Source organism: Triturus cristatus, chromosome 5_1 (assembly GCF_964204655.1).
Source record: "Triturus cristatus chromosome 5_1, aTriCri1.1, whole genome shotgun sequence".
Taxonomy (NCBI): Eukaryota; Metazoa; Chordata; class Amphibia; order Caudata; family Salamandridae; genus Triturus; species Triturus cristatus.
This window is the reverse complement of record NC_140587.1, coordinates 100,437,094-100,458,993: the sequence shown is the minus strand read 5'-3', so window position 1 is coordinate 100,458,993 and position 21,900 is coordinate 100,437,094. Positions and strand designations below refer to the sequence as shown.

The 21,900-nt window shown below is 49.6% G+C and overlaps 1 protein-coding gene across 1 annotated transcript in view; it reads right to left on the bottom strand.

Annotated features, from left to right (window-relative positions):
• LOC146830314 (testis-specific serine/threonine-protein kinase 4-like) overlaps window positions 1–21,900 on the bottom strand; it is a 350,041-nt gene that overhangs the window by 93,958 nt on the left and 234,183 nt on the right. The window contains exon 7 of the mRNA XM_085603709.1: window positions 9,449–9,564. Coding sequence (XP_085459835.1) covers window positions 9,449–9,564 — 116 coding nt within the window. The remainder of the gene's footprint in view (window positions 1–9,448; window positions 9,565–21,900) is intronic.

Sequence of the window (21,900 nt, the reverse complement as noted above, 5' to 3'; positions counted from 1 at the left end):
AGAGGGTGAAGGGGACTTGACATTTAGCTCTACATGTGGAGACAGAAGTCTGGGGGTCGTGTCAACCTAATCCCAAATCATATCTAATATCCTATGTTTAAAGAACTGTGTTATCCAAAAGGAGAGGTCTCTAGGATAGAATCTATTCTATACTGACTGTTAGTGCGTGTACAAGCGTCTAAGTGTCTACACTAGATGCGAGGGGGTAGGAATATTCCATGGCAACGGGGCTATGAATTACTTGCATGAGGGCAGCGAGGCCTGGCCCTTTGCACGGTAGCTGGAGGAATGTTTACCTAAACTACTAGACAGGAATGCATCGGATGAGGAGCGGAGGAGATAATCTTGAAGGTGAAATACAGTTTTTGGCAGGCGACTGGCTGGATCAGGCACCGTTAGCCGCGCAGGGAGTAGGACAAAGTTCATGGATACAGATGCAGGCTCAGACTGGAGCTTTCAGAGGCAGAAGGCAGGAAAAGGCTTGATGACAGAATTCGGGCCTACTCGCCTGAATCTGTAAAATGTGGAAAGTGAACCACATAAAGTCGGTGGCCTTTCATACTTAGGAATGGAATATCTGACCCATTCATGGTGGATCTGAAAGAGGACATGTTGACGGTGGACGCACATATATTTGCGTCTTCAAAACTGGAGCAGGAGGGAACATACATGTACTTATAGCATGCACATGGAGCCGTTGGGGTCTACGATAGGGGACATAACTGATCACAAAATTCATATTTCCTCAATACCACAGGGATTGCTAATTGCTGGAAGTGAAATACTGTTGTGCTGAACTTTAGGCCTGACTGACCCATGGGAAATGTGGAATTACCAGAGTAAGTGGTGTGTCTGCAATGTTCCCAACACTGGGAAATGTTGGAAATACCTTCCCACAAACTTCTTATTTTGGAAATGTTGGGAGCCACTACTACCCTCAAAGTTCTGACTTTGGGAATGCTGAGTAAACCTGCCCACCAAGTTCTGACTTAGCAAATGTAGGAAACACCTACCCACCAAGGTCTAACTTTTGGAAAACCTAATACACATACATGCCACAAATATAGCCAACCATAAGAAATCAAAAGGAATTAGATAGATTAATCCAGAATACAGAAGCCCCTCCAGCGTGTGACTACATGGACGCCCTTCTCCCTCTACCCCTATTGGACCATATTAAAACCCTACCGGGGTAATGTTACTCTAACACCTACAGGCCTACATTACTGTTCGCCATGTGTCTTTTATGTGTGTCTTATCACCACAAGGTTTTCAGCTCCAAGTGTGGTTTGCTGTGGATCACTTGCACTTGCACGATTTTGTCATCCTCATGCTACCGAGAGTAATTCTCTATTTCGCCCCCCCCTTATTTATGCAGATAAAACTTCAATTTACTGCACCCCGAGAATATATGTATGTATGAGTGAGTCCTTGTTATAAGTGTCCCCTCCACAAAGTGACATTGATTTCTTATTTGAAAATGTACATTAAGTGGGGAATTATGGATCTGACAAAGGCCATAGCATGTAGACCTACAGAAATATTACCTCTACACGTCACTTCTCTTTTAACTTTTAACCTTAGCAGAGGTAATTTTATTCTTTTCTAGATCCCGCATACTTGCAGTATTAAGTGCTCTCTTCAAAGTTGAGTCTATCCAGATGCATCTGGATGTGGGAATGTATGATGAAGCATGCCACAAAATGTAGGTGGGACTCCTTTTAAACTATGTTGTCATTTTTAGTAGGAGTTTCTATATTCTGGAGTACCTTATCCGATTCTTTTTGATTTCCTATGGTTGGCATATCTTTGTGGTATGTAGATGATTTAAGACAGAAAGTTGATATAGTTATCTGCAATCCTTCTACCTCTCCTATTTGTGCAACTTTGGAAGGCCTACCCACAAACGTCTTAATTTGGGAACATCTACTCACAAGGTTCTGACTTTGGGAATGTTGGAACACCTAGCACAAAGTTCAGCTTTGGGAACACATACCCTCAAAGATCTGGCTTTGGGAATATTGGGAACACCCACATACAAAGGTCTTACCTTTGGAATGTTATGAGCATTTAGCCACCAAATTCTGACTTCGGGATTGTCTGGAAACCCTACCTACTTGCCTACAAAGATCTGACCTTGGGAATGTTGGAGCACCCTCCCTCAAAAGTTCTGACTTTGTGGGTGGGTATTCACCAATGTTGACATGATCAGTCCACAGCCCGTCCACAGGGGTGTCTTTATTGCCACCTTATTTCAGGACTTACACCTGAAAAAGATTAGTAACATAGCAGACTTTACACAATTGTGAATCTGATCTTCAACTTTATAAAAATTCTCCCAAATACATGATACTGTGAGTTAGTATGTGCTTTGGGTGGTTAGAGATGACACATTTTGTGCATCAAGCTAAGTATGAGAACCACACCTCAGAAGTGTCACATTTAATTTGTGTCTTTTGTTTTTCCAACTGTTTTTATTTAAGTTTCATATCAAACAGTGAGCATGTTATAGACCTAGCCAAAGAACCACGGCTCAATATCAGACAGTCAGACAGCAAGACAATTCATAACATCTAGGTCAGAGGGCAGTGATCTCATCTTTTGAAGCCTAGCCCACAAGTTCTTTATTTACTGGGCAGGCGTGGCAGAATTAGCACAGTCTAACACAATCTGCATAGGTGTTGCTGTGGTTTCAGTATTTAAGGGATTACATTGACTGAGTTGCTGATCATTGCTTAGGGGTGTTAGTGGCATCGGTTCCCAATAGATAAAATGTTATCCATTGCCACTACATTTTCTCAAACTTCCTGGGAAAGCCTACACTCACATACACCACTGTTTCCATGCCCATGCACCAGTCCTTCCCTGTGAGCTATTGCTCTCTGGTCTGTACCAGCGGGGACCCCTAAAGTCATGCAATATCCTGTATTGCTACCACCAGATCTTGACAAGTTTTTAATCAGAAGATTAATATTACTAGGAACTACCATAAGAACAAATTGGGGTTTGAGGGGGATATCACTTCTAAAATGTCACTCAGTTCCTGTAATATCATTTCCCAATAGTCTTGAAAGTCAGGACATCCCAATATTGTATGGGAGGAGGTGCGCTCCGTGCTATTACAATTCGCACGGATGGGTGTCTGAGACCTCCATTTTATAAAGTTTAGATCTGTCAAAGCATGCCCTATGTAAGACATTGAACTGGATCAGGCGATAGCTGGCTCTAATGTCCACCTCTCTAGGATGCCTCAAGGCTCCCTCCCAGTCAATGTCTTAAAGGCTGCCTAGATCCCTGTCCAATTGCCACTGGAGGACCATTACGTTATCTGGCATATTGTTGATTAATGTCTTATGTATAGAGGACACTACACCTCTACCTATATTGCCCAACAAAATACGATTTTCAAATGGGGCGTATTAGAGTACACCTGCCCACTCAGAAGCTTCCATCTGCAGGACATGCCTAAGTTGTGTATATTTAAAGTGCTACTTGTGTTGAGAACTCATGTTCCTTTTGCAACTGTTCAGAAGTTTTGATGACCCCAATCTCCATCACATCTCCAATTTTGATGTGGCCAAATATGCCCCAGTGGGCAAAACCATGTAATTTATTCACCTCCCGCAATATAGTGCCTTTCCACAGGGATGTTTTGATGGCAACCTTATCACTCCACCCCAAGTGGGTCCTTGCCTTTTCCCAGGATAATAAAACCGTCTGTGTAGGAGCAAGGAGGTTCTTTTTTCCTTTCCCTTCATAAAGCTAATGCGCCAATGTTGGTGCCACCAAGCACCACCTGTCCAGCCCTATGGCTGGGGCATATAATCAATCGTTCACTGCATGCAATGGGGAAGCCCAGTAGTATGCCCATTGAAATGGCAATGCTAACGCACCATTGTACGTAGAACAGCATAGGATTTTCAGTGCTATTCTCGGTGCCGCTTTGTCACAGAGCAGCAGACGGTTATCGTTCTCCAGTCTAAGAAACATTGTCTTGTGTATCGGAAAGGGCATATTTTGCATTATTTAGAGGAGCCCTGGAGGATGTCATCTTAAAGATTGCAAATAATGGGAGTGTGCCCCATCTACCAACATCCCTTTCAAATTCTACCAGTAGCCTCTGCATGAACCTTTCCAATCAATCAATCAATCAATCAATCAGGACATTTGTAAAGCGCACCACTTACCCGTGAGGTTCTCAAGGCACTGGGGATGGCGGGGGGGGGGAGGGTGCTGCTACTGCTCGAAGAGCCAGGTCTTGAGGAGTCTTCTGAAGGTTATCAGGTCCTGGGTCTGCCGTAGGGGGATGGGGAGGGTGTTCCAGGTATTGGCAGCGAGGTGGGAGAACGATCTGCCGCAGGAGGTCACTCTTCAGATGCGGGGGACTGTGGCGAGGTCGGCGGAGCGGAGCTGGCGGTTGGGGGTGTAGAAGCTGAGTCGTCTGTTAAGGTATGCTGGTCCGGTGTTGTGGGGTGCCTGGTGTGCGTGGATGAGGAGCTTGAAGGTGATCCTCTTGTTGACGGGGAGCCAGTGCAGGTCTCTCAGGTGGGGTGTGATGTGGCTGCGGTGAGGGATGTCGAGGATCAGGCGTGCAGAGGCGTTCTGAATGCGTTGAAGTCGTTTCAGGAGTTTGGCCGAGGCTCCTGCGTAGAGGGCATTTCCGTAGTCCAACCTGCTGCTGACGAGGACCTGGGTGATTGTTCTTGTTTCGGTGGGGATCCACCTGTAGATCTTGCGGAGCATGCAGAGGGTGTTGAAGCAGGAGGAAGAGACAGCGTTGACCTGCTTTGTCATGGAGAGGGTAGAGTCCAGGAACATATCAGGCTGTAACGTTTCCTTAAGTCGCAATTTGTGGTTTTTACATACCAAAAAGCATTTATTCAATTACAAACCGACTGATTCTGGGGCTGTTTCAGACTGCAATAGGCCTTCATACATCTGGATCCTTGTTCTGTCTAGCTCTAGGAACATTACTTCACTGAAAAACCCCCATATGATTCGTAGAGGAGACCTCACTGAAGCCAACTCTAAACTCAGCATAATCGATACCCTCCTCTCGGATTGGGGAGAACTCTGCATTTTTAAACTGAACTGCCTTACCAAGGGGTCCTAAAGAGGTGCCTTACTCTACCGCGCCCCGGGCAACAAAGCACACTTTTCAAGTCACTTGATTGAGACCATTGCAGCCCGTGTCCTGGCTGCTGATAATTTTCTCTTATTAGGAGATTTTACCCACCATGCCGAACTTCTATCCGATACTCACACCAACACTCTTATCTCAAGCCTGAATTCTCTGGGTCTCAACCAACTGATATTCGATCCCACTCACTCAGCAGGCCACACACTTGACCTTTTATTCACCAACTCGTCCCACATTAAGGTCGAGCCCCCAATTCCAGTCCTTTGGTCTGACCATCATATATTAAAATTTTACATTCAGGAAACTCCGTCCTTAAAAAGCTCACACAATGAACCAACACTGAGTAGGTCATGGGACAAAGTCAATTTAGCTACTTTTTCTTTCCATTTTACCACCCCCCCATCCGAAACAGATAATCCTAACTCGGCAGCTGAGTCTTTCGCAGCAGCAATCAGTCCGACCATAGACAGAATTGCGTGAGAAAAAATGTCAAACACCACCACAAATTATCACCCTGGTTCACCCCAACTTAAAAGCTCACAAACTAACTGCCAGGAAGGCAGAACTCAAGTGGAGGCACTCAAAGAGTATCATCGATAGACATATCTATAAATCCACCCACAGGCACTATCTTGACCATATAGCCATGGCCAAAAAACCTACCTTGGGGACAGAATAACTCAGACCTCCAACTCCCACAAAGAACTGTATAAAATATGAAAAGAATTTACCAGTCCAAGTTCATGTCAGCCTGCACAGCTCACATCGCAAGAGTGGGTGGACACTTTGTCCTTTTTTTGTGGACAAAATCAACAACATCCATAGTCTCTTCCCCCACACAGGTGATGACCAACAACATCAGGGGCCTGCCAGCAAACATCCTCCTATCTCCACCTCCCTCAATGAATTCACAGAATTCACCTACAAGGGCGTTAGAATTGCTCTCGGTAATGTCAAATCTTGATCCATCAAGCAGGCTTCCGCCCAGCTCACTCCACAGAGTCAGGTATACTGTCAGTATTAGATACCCTGCAAGAAAAGGCAGACAGAGGCTCTCCGCAAGCCCTGGTGCTGCTGGATCTCTCCCCTGCTTTTGACACGGTCATCCATAACATCCTGGTTGACTCTGTCAAGGATGCAGGAATCCAAGGATGAGCCCTCGAATGGATTAGCTACTTCTTAACAAACCGATTTCAGGCAGTTTGCCTAGGAAATTTCACAACCCCCAAAATTAAAAACACATGTGGTGTTCCCCAGGATTCCTCACTTTCCCCCCATCTATTCAATTTATACCTTCTCCCTCTGATCCACGCCCTGAAAGAAAGGAAAGCTCAAACCTTCGACTACGCGGATGACTTCCAACTAGTTTTCCCTATTAATAACTCCTCTACCACCGTTCACGAATTCCAGACAATGATGTTGTTCATCCATGACTGGATGAACAGCAACCACCTGAAGTTAAATCCGGTCAAAACGGAAGTGATTCTTACGGGAGGCTCACTGAACCCCTGGAGCTCCCGCCGCTTCTGGCCTAAAGAACTGGGACAGCGTCCCATTCCTTCCACATTTGCCAAAACCCTGAGAGTCATAATTAACAATGACCTTACCATGAAAACTCAAATAGGATCCGTAATCTCAACATGCTTTTTCCAAGTAAGAAAAATAAAGAAAATCAGTAGGTTCCTTTCACAGGAAGCAAAAATACAGGCAGTACTCGCTATGGTGATATCCCACATCGATTACGCCAACTCACTATACTTCGGCATCCCGGCTTATCTCACCTATCGACTTCAAATGGTACAGAACCAGGTGGCCAGATTGATTTTTCAGGAAAACAGGCGCCAACATATTACTCCTCTTCTAAAGAAGTTCCACTGGCTCCCCATAACCCAGAGATGCGCCTTCAAGGTGGGATGCATTATCTTTAAATCTCTGAATAGCAAAAACCCTAAATTCATTAACAGCTTGATCAACAGGTTCAGTCCGACCCGCACCCTGCGATCTGCCTATATGCATCTCCTGACTATACCTCCCTTTAGACTGAAACGTGTTGGTGGAACAAGGTTCTCCACACTATGCCCCAGATACTGGAACTCCCTACCTCAAGAGATTAGATCTTGCACAGACCTCATGACTTTCCGTAAACTCCTAAAAACATGGTTATTTAGACAGGCATACGAGTAACATCGCAGTCCAACACCATCAAAGTAGCGCCAAGAAACCAATCTGGTGTACATGTGCTCTACAAATTAAGTTTAACATAACATAACATCCCCTATTGACCCAGTTTCCTCTCATATTCTGTCCAAAATTGAGCCCGCCCTCCTTCCTGGCCTAACCAAGCTCCTCAACTTATCTTTACTACACTCAACCGTCCCAACCAGATGGAAAGAGGCCTTCGTTAGACCCATACTAAAGAAGCCCACTCTAGACCCCAAGCAGCCTAACAACTATCGTCCCATCTCACTTCTCCCTCTCTTCAGGAAGGTCCTAGAGTTATTAGTCAACAAACAACTCACCACCTACCTGGAGAGCAACGATCTGCTGGATCCCTCTCAATCTGGGTTTCGGACTTCATATAGCTCCGAAACCGCCCTGCTGGAAATAGTAGATAATATTAGACTCTCTCTCTACGCCAGACCATTTGGTCTTTCTTGACCTGTCAGCTGCCTTCGACACCATCTTCTACATCACTCTTTTGAATCGTCTGCAGGAGATGGGTGTTGGGGGCCCCGCATTGAACTGGCTCAGGAGCTACCTGACAGATCGAACCTCCATCTAATTGGTTCATTTGCCTCCAACAGTCAACTTATAGACAAGTGTGTGCCCCAGGGCTCCATTTTGGGCCTCACACTCTTCAACCTGTACGTGACACCCTTAGCCAGCGTGATTAAAATTCATGCCTTTGACACAGTATCGTACGCTGAGGATACTCAGCTACTAATCACGCTCGGACCAGACCTCACTGACACCAAACTCCGGTTCAGGTAGTGTATGTCTGACATACACCGCTGGGTGCTAAATAATCATTTGCAATTCAATGCCGGTAAAACCAAAATTATCCTTCTCAGTAAAGCACAAACTCTGTGTTCGAGTGATTGGTGGCCTCCTAACCTAGGCACATGTCCCTCACCCAAGTCGGCAGTTTGTAATCTAGGAGTGCTGATCGACAATCAACTCTCCATGTACGATCATGTCAATCATGTGGCCAGCAACTGTTACGGACTAATGAGCAGCCTTCGTTACATCTTTAAATGGGTCCCACTGTCATCCCGTATGCCTGTGGTGCAAGGACTAATCATCAGCCGGCTGGATTATGGCAATGCCCTTTTGGCCTCCATCAACAAAGAGCACCTAACAAAACTCCAGGTCCCTCAAAACACGGCGGCCAGACTAGTTTTGAATCTACCGCCCGAACTTTCTCGGGACCCAGTTTAAGAGCTCTTCACTGGCTCCCCATCAGAAAACAAATAACATTCAAGATCCAGTGTCTAGTCCACAAAACTCTCAATGGTCACAGCCCTCACTACCTTGTTAATAAACTGAAAAGGTACCACCCCTCCAGAACTCTCCGATCTGCTAATAAAGATCTTCTCATCCCTCCCAAAATCCGTACCACCAGGAATGGCGGAAGATCTTTCTCCTGTCTTGCCCCCACCCTGTGGAACGCTCTCCCTCTTCATCTCCGTTCTGAGACCGACCACAGAAAGTTTGGTAAGTCTCTTAAAACCTGGCTGTTCTGAGGCGGTCTCATTCCCAGTCAGTCCCCCTCTTCTCTTCCTCTTCATTTCCTGTGACAGGCTAGCGCTTTGAGACCTTCGGGTGAAATGTGCGCTCAATAAAAACTCATACATAACATAACATAACCACTTCCAGCAGTGCCTTTCATTAATTTTGCGCCTCAAATGTTTGATCGATCTGTGGACACATCCGTTCATTGCAAGTGATTGGATCCTGCTCCTCCCCCTGTGCACACGCTGTTACCACTGTGACTATTAAGCTGCATTACGATTTGTCTCACAATTTACTAACCTCTATCTAATATGGACAAAATCTTTGTATAAACCGACATACAATGAACCCTTGTGCTGTGTACAGAGTTGCGCTGCTCCTGTGAACCAAGGTAAACCTCGAAAAGTACCCAGTGTAAAAATAAAAAAATACTTCCCGCCAGTTCAGTCGCACCTGATGCCAATTTGAGAGCCATTGCCAGGTAGAATGAATGCAGATCGACTGAAAAAAGATTTTGTGTCATACAGTGATCTCATTGAGAACCAGTAATGAATACACTCAGTTCTTCCGTTTTACCTCTTGAGACGGGGCAGTTGAAGGCCAGTCCTTGTCTGATCAAGTGCAGCATTTTGAAGGGCTGTCGTTCCTTGAAGGGGAGTTTCCCGGTCACCATGGCAAAAAGTATCACTCCACTGTGGAAAGAAACAAAAGCGACTGGTTGTTGGAAGGGTATAGCGTTTGTGCTCTCAACTGTAATGACGGGGAGCTAACACCAGGATCTTGAGACAAAGGTTATTAATTGTAAATATCAGTGGGAACTCTGTTTTCTCCTTCCCTCCCACAGCTGCTCCTGGTAGCAACGCAGCTTCTTTCTGAAGGGGAAATGTTTCTATGTAACCATAAATTCAGCTAAATCTACTGCTAAAAATACCCTTCAAGCATATAGTTTTATCTTCATAGTAAATAAAAAAATCATTCACAGAAGGTCGCATTGCAATACACCACTAATCATAAAATATAACTATAGTCAATTTATACACAGACAAAAAGATAGCAATATCATTGCCTTCAGCAAGTTGCTTCGATCAATCAACACAGTCAGTCCGTCCAACTTTGAAACTGCCTACTCAGGTGCTCGAAACAAAAGACAATAGGCGTTTGGCAACACAGGAACAGTGGGTTTAATTAAACACTTTGGCCAGGTGCACAGCTTAAAGAAACAGGTCTGAGGACAGTCTCAAAGTACAATTAATCCAAGCAAGTTTTATACAGTTGTGGCTGTCACAAAAGTACATCCGGCGATCCTTGTTTGGTAAAAGAATGTGGGCCTTGTCTGTGGAGTCATAAATTAAAGATCCCTGATAACAAATGCAGGTGGGCATCGACCTTGCGTTGTCACAATGTGGGCCAGTGGGTAATGTGTCCAGACGTCCGGCATGAGGGGCACGTGATCACTTTGTGTAGTGTATGTGCTGTGTTCTGAATGGGTTTTTGATCCTACCTCATTGTGGCATCTGAATTGATGGTACTTTGGGAATGCACACACACCTCTGGCCATTTGTGCTTTATTGGGGTCAACTTCCCTGGACCATTGTGGTCTCGCTGCGCCTATCTGGGGATGAACCAGAGTTTCCTATTCACACGTTTGTCTACGGGCTATGTGACACCTCACCTGTAACCTGTCAATCTATTACTGCGGGCCTGGGTTGCAGAGCCTGCATGATCACATATTTCTGAGTTGATGGAGAGTTCATGAATTTGTTAATAGTGAAACAATTTTGTTTGTGTATGCGAGTGTACCATTACAAGCATTGGCAACCCATACTTTATGACAGTTACATTATTGGTGACATGCTGTTCTTCAGTTTTAACAAATACTATGTTCCTAGTTACTTGCATTCTGCCTAATTGGAGGACTGTGTTTTCACAGCAGGAAACCCCCAATCGTAGGACACCACACAAGAACAATAAAAATATAAGAATGGGCAACAGTGATGAGCACAGTACGGTCAGCCACTGGGGGAAATGGGCAAACCAGTTTAAATACCTTGCCAGCTATGGGGCACCTCCCTTCTCACACATGCTCCTTTGTAAACGGTGCAATGCTTGAGTCTGAGTTCTGTTATCCAGGTTGTTACCTGGGAGAAACGTGCAGCAGGATGCACCGATCTTGGCACACACCCCTCCCTCCATTGCGGTCATTAAGTCTAACACATATTGACTTGACATCACCATGAGGCGGATGGCTCTCAGTTCTTCCTTGATCGCATTAAGGCCGAGATCAGTGCTGTTCATCATCTTGAGCATCTCCCACCTGGCTATGACCAGCAGGCTTTCGCTTTCGTCTACACTGTGAAAAAGTGTATGGATCCCTCTATGAATCCCTCTGCGTTGATTTTTGTGTCAGAAAACAGTATGAATTCATCCAGAATGTCCTTATCCTGAGCCCAGCAAAAATAGTCAGCAGTTCTTTTCTCTCAAGCCTGATGCAACAGAGTCCTCTTCTTGCTTAGCGGGTATTGGTGCAACTTTGACAAATCTTCTCAGAGAATGACATGTGTCGGTTGTGTATGGTGACGAGGGAGTGTATGTAAACTCGCCGCATTGCCAGTAAGTATCCATCAGCGTGGAGGTGCCCCATTGCATGTCTGAAATGTGGTAAACTGCACTTGTATAAGTCTTCATACAACTAAGGATTGCCCCTTCCCTTCAAACCAAGTACATCTATTCACCTCAGTTCCCCTGACATGGGATATCTATGCTGTTGTTTAAACCTCCCCTACGAGACTCGTTTTCCTTTGTATCATCATGATGGATGGCCCTAAAACTGCAGCTCCATGTCTGGGGTCTATTTGTTATTATAGAAGACAGCCCCAGAAATGCTAAGGGCCATCCTGGGACCACACATGGAAGCAGCAACGGATGTGTATGTGCATTGGTGTGGCGGTTTAGCTACCTCCAAGAACCTTATTTCTGGAAATTCTTGGGGCCAAACAGTATCCTCCCCCGAAGTGCCCGTCCTGTGCATCCTATCTAGCTCTGTTTGAATGTTGGTAGGCTCTGGGAAAAGGTGCAATGCTGTGGGATTTGTCTTGTATCGGGTTAGATTCACTACTACTCTATGGGGTTCTACTCTGTTGGGTTGTTTCTTGGACCTAATCCTATATAGATATAGGTGGACAAGGCATTTTACTTTTTCGGGGGCTACCTCTTGGGACAAGTAAAGCCTGTCTATGCCTACTGCATGCGGTATCAGCAAAGAAATGTAACATGACCTGGCTGTTGTCTTGGAGCCCACAGTGGTCATGAGCTGATACCGCATGTTGTGTAAGAGGGCGTTATGCTGCGTGTGGAATTCTAGTGTTGGATTTCGTGTAATTTTAAGTGATGTGGGAGAGGTCCATACATAAGCACGGTGATAGCTTCAGGGTAGACTCCATCAGACTAGGCAGGGCTTTGATGATGAATGGATGCGGAAAAACCCATAGCAAACAGAGGATACTCAGAAGTGCAACAATATATATCTCATGGAACATTGCAGGTCTTTGGACTGGATCCAGGGGAGGTACTGGTGATCCTCCGGCAATTGGGAGTGCCTTTAGTCAAACTGTTCAAGGCAAAAGTTCACTGTATAGTTCATAGTCCTTAATTTGCACACTGTAGATCCTGTTGGGGTGCTGATGTGGCTGCTGAAAAGGTAGTGCAGTTAGACATTCAATTGCCAACCTGTTGAATAAGAGCTATGTTTGTTTTGTTCGTTCAAAAAACTGCTCGTTATTGCATGAGCCTTCATTTTTCTTCAGAGTTCCTGTCCTTTTTCTTTTGAGGGGTGTGTCTTTTTCCTATTTTTTCCCTCCATTTTTAGTAAGGCACTAGAAAGTGGCCCCAGTCAGGGTATGTTATTTTGCAAAGTGCGTTATTGTTCATGGGACACATCAATTTCTAGGGCTTGTTGCGCCTAGTTGGCAGTTAAGTTGGTGCAATAATTGAACGGGGTAATCTCATGTACATGGGGTGTCATTAAATCTTAGTCAAGGTTCCATGGGTGTCGCCAGCGCAGCTCTCCAAGGTGTACATCGGATGTGCTGTCGGTGTAAGTGGTTGTTTTGACCTACATGTGCGCGAGGTGATGTATAAGAGGGGGTGTGTCGCAAATAAATGTAGGTGGTGATTGCGGCGTGCCCTGAGGTCACATGTATACCCCTACAGTCCACGCATGCGGCATGCAACATGACCCTCCCAGTGGCGCCGGTTGTCTTGACTATGCTCCTCTTCTCGAAACTTACTTTTGGGCTAGCTGTGGGCTTCTTTTTGTTAGTCTTTTGGGCGCTTCCTTAGATCTTGTGTGATTTGACTATCCTATTTTATTAGTAGAGAATGGAGGTAGTCAGAAAGCTGTCCTTTGGCCTCCGTGTATTTCTGAGATTGGCTTACTGTCTCCCTCAAATACTGTGTGTAAGGCCTGGTGTGTTGGCTGACTGCTAGCCCTGATAAGGGGGTGAGCACATTCTCGAATTCTAAACTCGTAGGAAGCTGTGATAGATCTTTGCGGACTACCTGTCTGGCCCTCAACACCCATCTCTACCTCGTACCCTTCTTTTCCTGGGTAGTTGGACTTGAAGTTCTTAGCTGTGGCCAGGGACCCATTAACCAGTAGCCCGCGGATTTTGTTATTCTGGATTGGCACGACCCGGCGAGCAGGCATTTGGATGTTTGTAAAAAGTTGAGGGAGAAGGGAGGAGTAAACTTTGCTGCATAGAGAACCTGGAATCTAAGGTCAAGTATTTGTCAAAATTCATCCAATGAAGGTGATGGACTTGAATTATTGGCTTTTCAGGCAGACCTCCCCTGTCGACTGACTAGGCGCCTTGCAACTTGTCGGATTCTATGCGTGGAGGTGATGGGGTCCTCACTATCCTGAGCGTACAGGAACCCTAGCTGCCAACACAGGACGACAGCTTCGTTTTGGCACTTAAAGGGGGAATCCTTTGGCTGAAGTGTGCTAGCTTTCTAGGGCGTGGTTGGAACCTCATGCCATGAAAGAATTTTAGTCCCAGGCTGGGGGCCCGAGAATGGGATCCTTTAGATTTAGTGATCGGATCCCGTCCCAATTGACCAGTGGGTGCAGGGGCCTGGGTGCCTGCTTTTAAGGACTGGTTGGGAGCCGCCCTGCCCGTTGTCAGACTGCCCTCCCCATGGGGTGTGGTCAGCCAGCCCGCCCTGGGAGATCAGCAGTAGAGTGGGACGTAGGCTCCTGCAAGCACCCGGAATGATAGGCTTTAGTGAGGATACCTGATCGACAAACCATGTCCAGCATCCCTAAATTTCACAAACCCAAGTAAAGGCTTGGATTCCTAATATTGCCTCATTGGTTCTTCTTGGATAGTGTAATAGTATTACTACCAGATGAACAACTTAGGTGCCGATTCGGATCCTGGAGGAACCGGGTACGAACCGTCGGTCGGAGCGTTTTCTCCGTCCGACTCGTACCCTGGAAATAAATATTACAAACATGGAAGTACGATTCCCACGGAAACACCATTTCCGTACGAATCGTAAAAAACATCGACCGACGAAAATATACATACGAATGTTGTAGGAGAGTAGGGTCTGCTTTCTATGTTCACCACCACTTTTTACTTTTGCTTTACTGGTTTTCGACTTAAATGTGGCTGTGGGCCTGCTAACCAGACCCACATCCCTGCTGTTCTCTCTCTAAATTGATACTATGTACTTTAGGTGCATAACCCATTTGGATAGGATCACCTTATTGGCCCCTGTACAGTGTACCTTAGGTACCCAGGGCATAGGTGTACCCTAGGCCTACCAGGGGCTGCAGCAAGTATTATGCCACCCCTGGCCTGGCCTTCCATTATGACACAACTGGCTGATCACTCAGCTGGGGCAAGGTCGTGTAATCACCCCTTGCTTAGGTGTATTATTCCTATACCTATCTTATATATAGACACATGTGTACCTATCAGCCACTCCTATGGCAGGCCTTAACAATCCTGGAGGCAGAGTGCTTGGTAACATGTGAGATGATGCTCTAGCATGAGCTGAGCCTGTCTGCAGCTTTCGGAACCATGTCCTTATAGCTGTTCTATGATATAGCCTACCATATACTCTTAAAGTGCCTTATAATCTTAAACATTTATGGTAACTATGGTTTGGCTTTATCAAAACATGTCGTGTAAGGTGTCTAACACTTTGGAATAATAACCCCATCCCATTTCTGGGGATGAGGATATTATCCCTCCCTTCTAGAGGGAGAAGACATGTTGTAACCTACTTACCCGGTTAAAGTTAACCAGAGCCCCAGCATCACAAAATGGAGTCTGACCTCCTGCTGCTGGGAGTGATCCCGGCAAGGGAGGCTTGGACAATAGGTTTCCTGCCTTGGGAGGTGCGAGCACCACCCCAGACAGGCCTTAGTGTATTGGGGCAGGGAGGGATGAAAGAAACGAGACACTGCCTGGGGCGCACAAGGTGCTCCATACATAGTCCAGTTCAAACCGGTGCTGGGGCACACCAGCCCCAGTCCTGGCGCGAAACTGGACAAAGGGAAGGGGGTGTAACCACCCTCCTCCCAGGTCCCACCCATAAGGCGTGACCTAGCAGGCTACCCAGCCCCCCAGATTAGTATAAGAGTGGTAGCTGGGCCCCAGGAGATTAGATTATCCTGAACCTGCAACTTGAACAGAAACTCTGGACCTTCGACATTTGACGAAAGAAGAAGACTGAAGAATCTCCCTTGTGGCCAAGGAGTGGCTACCCTGTGCAAACAGGCACCATCAAGAGACTTACCCTTTGCTTTGCTGAAGTTCTACGAGGGACCGACTGCAGAGCCCGACCAGAGCCTTGACCTCCAGACTTCTCCGACCCTGATCCACATCCACAGCCGAGCTGAGATCCGTGGAGGCGACGAGAGACGTGGGACCGGCTACCTGGGAAAAGTGGCGAGTATCTTCCAGCGCAGCTTCTGAGGTACCCTCGAAGTTGTGCACCGGGGATTGAGAAGCCCCAAGCACCATCTGCACCGAAGATCAGCCCCCCCACACTCCACGAGTCCTGCGTGGGGCCCTTCTGCATTTTCCTGCTTGCCGCGTCTGTCCGGTTGCTTGCCCGTTGGCTAGCGGCCTTTGTGACAACACACCTTGAAATCTTCACTGCTGGTTTGGCTCCTCCAGACTGGCTCCCGCTTCTTTGCAAAAGAGAAGCACCCCAGACCTTCCTGGTCTGCACCAGAAGCAAGTCCTCCATTCTTCGTGGGTTCCGCTTGCCAAGGCTTGGTGAGTCCTAGTTCGACTTCGACGCCGCCGACAGCAAGAGCCTTCGTGGGACAGCTCGCCTCCTGGTCCTGGTCGTCCTCGACGTCTCCTGGTACCCATGGCTGCAGCGACAAGCTTCACCCTTCACCTGCAATCTTCACGACATTGCCTGGTTCCTTCCTGGTTCCACGTGGTCACTGGCTAGTGACTTTGACTCTGTCCCTTCTGCTTACAGGTATCCTCTCTTCTTGATTCCAGCCTTGGGATCCACCGGACACTCTTCACTGACTGCCTGTCAGCAACTTTCCTTCAGGCATCCATAGAAGTCCACGACGAAACCCGACGCAAGTTCACACCTATGCACCCGCAGCCCGTGGGCTAGGTAACTTGGGTACTTCGGTGCTCACAAGGGTAGTGACTATCCTAGGGTCTAGTTTCCGAGTCTCGACTTCCTAGTTGCTTCAGAAGTGTCCTAAAACTGTTTATTTCAGAACTGTACTATTTCTATCGACTATACGCATTACGCGTGAGTGTTTCCACTCTGCACCTGAATCCCGTGGGCCTCCCACTTCCTAACTGTTGGTAGTGTAGTGTAGCCCCAGCGATTCCCTAGGCCTAGGCCTATTCTATTTCCGTGACAGTGGTCCTTATACCACTTCTTTAGTATATGGTTTGCGTGGCCCCTAGGGCCTAACTGTATTACTTACCTGTGTGACTTAATGTATGCTTAAATAAGACTGTGTTGTACTTACCTCGAATCTCATAAAGAGTGCTGAGGGTTTGACTAGAATAAATACACTTTATTTTATATATATATCTGTTGTGGTGTCCTTTCATTTGGTATTCAAGGGATTATATATGGTATCACAGCTGGCTTCACACGCCATTCAGAGTTTAGCCTAAGACTGCTCTTGTCCATGCTACCACTAGGATAGCTGGTCTATAAGGTTGACTTTACAACCAATCACCATAAGGGTTGTTTGGACTGATATAAGGTGTACACGAGAATTAGTGACATACATCAGGCCAACTTCTCACAAATGTGATCCGGGAATGCTCCGACGTGACGTCGGGACGCATTCAGGCTGCGGTCCACGAACCAGGAAGTACGATCCGCACCGACGTCACCCCGCACAGATTATATTTTCCGGCTGCCAAAAACTGCCGGGAAATCAGGACGACACAAGGAGCACCTGTACGCGACGGACAGCCATGGACCCGAACCTACGTGTCATCCCAGCCCTCATAGCAGTCCACCTGCTCTACAGGCACCGACGCAGACGCCGCAGAAGGTCAGAATAACACCCAGGGGCGGCAAAGGGGGGGGCAGGGGCAGGACACATAGCCTCCACACAAGTCACAAATTACACATGCCCTGGACATACCTGACCTGCAGGACCTGGTCACCTCGAGGGGGTGGGGGCGTGTCCAGCAACGCAAGCGTCCGCCACAACGGAAGTGGATGTTGACGCAAACCGGCAACACAACAATACCGGTACGTACCGTACCCAGGCCTTAAGAGCGTGGGTACGGGCCGTACCACGCCCACCACAACGTCACCCCAACAATGGCGGTACGGCCCGTACCCACGTTCTAAAGGCCTGGGGACGGGCCGTACCAGCATTGTTGGGGTGATGTAGGGGTACGCATGGTACGACCCGTACCCACGCTCTGAAGGGCTGGGTACGGTGCGTACCCCTACGGCACCCCATTGGGGGTCTGCACCGTAGCCAGGCCCTCAGAGCGTTGGTACGGGTCATACCACGTGTACCCCTACATCACCCCAACAATGCTGGTACGGCCCGTACCCAGGCCTTTAGAACGTGGGTACGGGCCGTACCGCCATTGTTGGGGTGACGTAGTGGTGGGCGTGGTACGGCCCGTACCCACGCTCTGAGTGCCTGGCTACGGTGCAGACCCCCAATGGGGTGCCGTAGGGGTACGCACCGTACCCAGCCCTTCAGAGCGTGGGTACGGGTCGTACCACGCGTACCCCTACATCACCCCAACAATGCTGGTATGGCCCGTCCCCAGGCCTTTAGAACGTGGGTACGGGCCGTACCGCCATTGTTGGGGTGACGTAGTGGTGGGCGCGGTACGGCCCGTACCCACGCTCTTAAGGCCTGGGTACGGTACGTACTCAGGCCTGCAAATCGTGGGTACGGGAATGTACGGAGCGTACCCCCACCCGTGTATGAATGGAGCGTACCCCCACCCGTGTATGAATGTAGCGTACCCACACCCCACCAGTGTATGTACGGAGCGTACCCACACCCGTGTATGAATGGAGCATACCCATACCCCACCAGTGTATGTACGGAGCGTACCCACACCCGTGTATGAATGGAGCGTACCACCACCTGTGTATGAATGGAGCGTACCCCCACCCGTGTATGAATGGAGCGTACCCACACCCGTGTATGAATGGAGCGCACCCACACCCGTGTATGAATGGAGCGTACCCACACCCCACCAGTGTATGTACGGAGCGTACCCCCACCCGTGTATGAATGGAGCGTACCACCACCCGTGTATGAATGGAGCGTACCCCCACCTGTGTATGAATGGAGCGTACCCACACCCCACCAGTGTATGTACGGAGCGTACCCACACCCATGTATGAATGGAGCGTACCCACACCCGTGTATGAATGGAGCGTACCCACACCCCACCAGTGTATGTACGGAGCTGTTGGACCCGGCCTCGTGGCGTGGTCCCGAACCCTCCTACCCGACTCGACGGGGGCCGCCCCCACCCTTCGGGGTCCCCCTGGATTGTACCCCGCTACCCGCACCAGCCTTCACGACGCGGCCTGCCCTGGCCTCCGTCCCAGCGAAGCCCCGACATCGGGGCGCCAAGACTCGACCAAGGGGGGTCGAGTGGCCACTCCACAGATCCCGGAGGAGGAGAGTTTCGATGGGGCCTCCAGCCGTCCCCCGACGCCTGGCTCCGATCGCCCTCCGGCCTCCCTAGGCGCTGGCTCCACCCCCCGCTTGGTGTCTGGACTCTCTCATCCCGGCCCCTCCGACTCCCCCAGGCGCGAGGGTCCGGACATCAAAGGGCTCCAGCCCTATATCTGGGGCAGCCCAAAACCAGGACGGCGGTTGTATCCTGGAGTCAAGAGCTCTGCTGATCGGATCGCGGCTAACCCTACGGAGAGAGACTCATTGCCTGGAACTTGGTACTCGAGCCCTGCTGACTGCGTCGCGGCTCCCCAAGAAGACCCTCACGGAACATCGGAGCCCTGCTGACCTCCTCGCAGCTCGACCTCGCAGAAGTAACCATCGGAGCCCTGCTGACCTCGTCGCGGCTCGACCTCGCAGAAGTAACCACCGGAGCCCTGCTGACCTCGTCACGGCTCGACCTCATCGAGGCAATCCTCCGAGCCCTGCGGACAACGTCCCCGCTCCCAGAAACCCCACAGCTCGAGGATTGAGAGCTGGGCGCAGGGTGTTCCCGTACCAGGCTGGTACTGAGACTGTCCCGCTACCCCATCCCTACAAGACTTTGAGACTCTTTTGGATCCCTCGATCCACCTGTAAATATTGCCACAGAAATCTGCCTTGATAACCGATAAAGACTTGTGAGAATTGATACCCTGGTTGTGTCCCTTTGTGGTGGTAGGGTTGCTTGGCTGGTACGATCATAGGAGAAGGACCTCGCCCAGGAGGCTTCTCAGCGGCGCTCGGCTACTTCCTTACGGAACAGTGGCTCTCGGGGTGGTCAGTCTGACACCATCTGACTCCCCGGAGGGCGCCCTTCTAACATTGGTGGCCAGCGGTGCGATCCGAGCCCGACGCAGATCGTACAGCGAGTAACTCACCCACTACCTACCTAAACACAGAGTAACCATGAGCAACCAAGAGACCACCCCAACCGCGGAGTTCCAACAAGAACGGTTGGAGGAATATACCCATAAGGAACTAAAACAGTTTTGTAAAGACAAAGGCATCGCGACCACCGGATTAAACACAAAAGAGGACCTGCAAAAAGCCCTAAAGGCCTGGGTAGAGTCCGAAGCGGCCTCCCCCCAACCCGAAGAAAACCCGGTGCCAAACGTGCACCGGCAACCAACCGCAGCCCCGGCCAAGGGGAGAACAACCAGCATAGAGACCGGCCTCTCCCCGGAAGAGATACGAGAACGGGAGAGGGTCAGGACCCACGAGTTGGAGCTCGCCCGACTCCTACTAGCCGAAAAGAAATTGGCCCTAGAGCAACTGCGGCTGCAAGAAGAAATAGAGGAGAAAAAGCGGCACCGAGAACTGGAAGAGAGGAGGCTAACCCTCGAGCATTAGCGGGGCCTTAAAGAACTTGAAATTAAGTCCAGAAATGGAGAGACCGGCACCCCCGGAAACCGAGACACCCCTCCGCCGGCCGAGGCGAAAGTACATATCCCCAAGGATGTCGTCAAAGAGTACTACAAGAACGACGACATCCAACAATGGTTCAAGGCCTACGAGGTAGCCATGACCGCCCATCGGGTACCCCGAAAAGATTGGGGTGCCGGCCTATGGGGACGGTTCCTCAGCGAAGGCAGAGACACCCTGCTACAGCTCCCAGACGCAGTGATGACTTCTTATGACCATATGAAGGAGGCCCTGCTCACCCGCTATGGTCTCACCTCAGAGATGTACCGCCAGCACTTCCGGGACTGCAAGAAGCTCCCCGGTACCACCTGGGTGGAATACGTAGACTTTTTCAGCAGAGCCCTGGAAGGTTGGATCAAGGGCAGCAAGGTCACCTCCTACGAAGAGCTGTTCGACCTCATTGTATGGGAGCACCTCTCCAACAACTGCTTCATCGAGCTGAGACAGCACCTCCTCGACAGCAAGCTGACCGAGCCGCGGAAGCTCGCCGCCGAGGCCGATCGATGGGTGAACACCCGGGTCTCTCGGAACTCGATGGGGGAGTACCAACGGAACACCACGGGGCCCCCCCGCCAGCGTGGCGGAGGAGGGGAATCGAACAGGAACAGAGACTTTCCAGCGGGGCCACCCCGGAGTCCTCCCCGGGGACCGCCCTCAAACCGCACGTCCCCGTCCCTCGCCCGAAGAGGGGCCCCCTCAGCCCGACCAGGACCTCGACCGACGGTAACGTGCTACAACTGCCAACAGCCAGGGCACTACGCCAGTGACCCTACCTGCCCCGTGAACCGACGAGCGGGGACCACCGGGCCACCCCCCCGCCAGTTGGCAGCCGCTGCCCTGGGGGAAGGGGGAGAAGAGGAAGAGAACTACGACGCCGGGCCAACCGAGTGGGAACCCGCCGCCATGACCTTGGTATGCCTGGGCAGCCGGGAAATGGTACCCCGGGCTCCCATCCCGAGCAACACCCAGAAGTACCAACAGTGGGTCACCATTAATGGACGCCGGGCCGAAGCCCTCCGAGACACCGGAGCCAGCGTGACAGCCGTCCGCTGCCACTTGGTGACCCCCGAACAGATCATGCCTAATGTACTGTGCCCCGTCCGGTCGGCAGACAACACCGAGAGCTTGTGCCAGATGGCCCGGATCCCCTTCGAGTGGGGGGGAGTGTCGGGCATGCTGAAGGTAACCGTCCGCGACGACGCCCCCGTGGACTGCCTCCTCGGGAACGACCAGGAAAGTTCCCCCTGGGCCCGCGTCGAGCGCCGAGAGCATCTGGGGATGCTGGGACTGCCCGAATGGGTCTGCGCAACCACCCGGTCCACGACCGCCCGGGCCATCCGACCGAGCGTAGATGCTCCCCCCCGAAGAGCCGGAGTGGCCCGAGCCACCA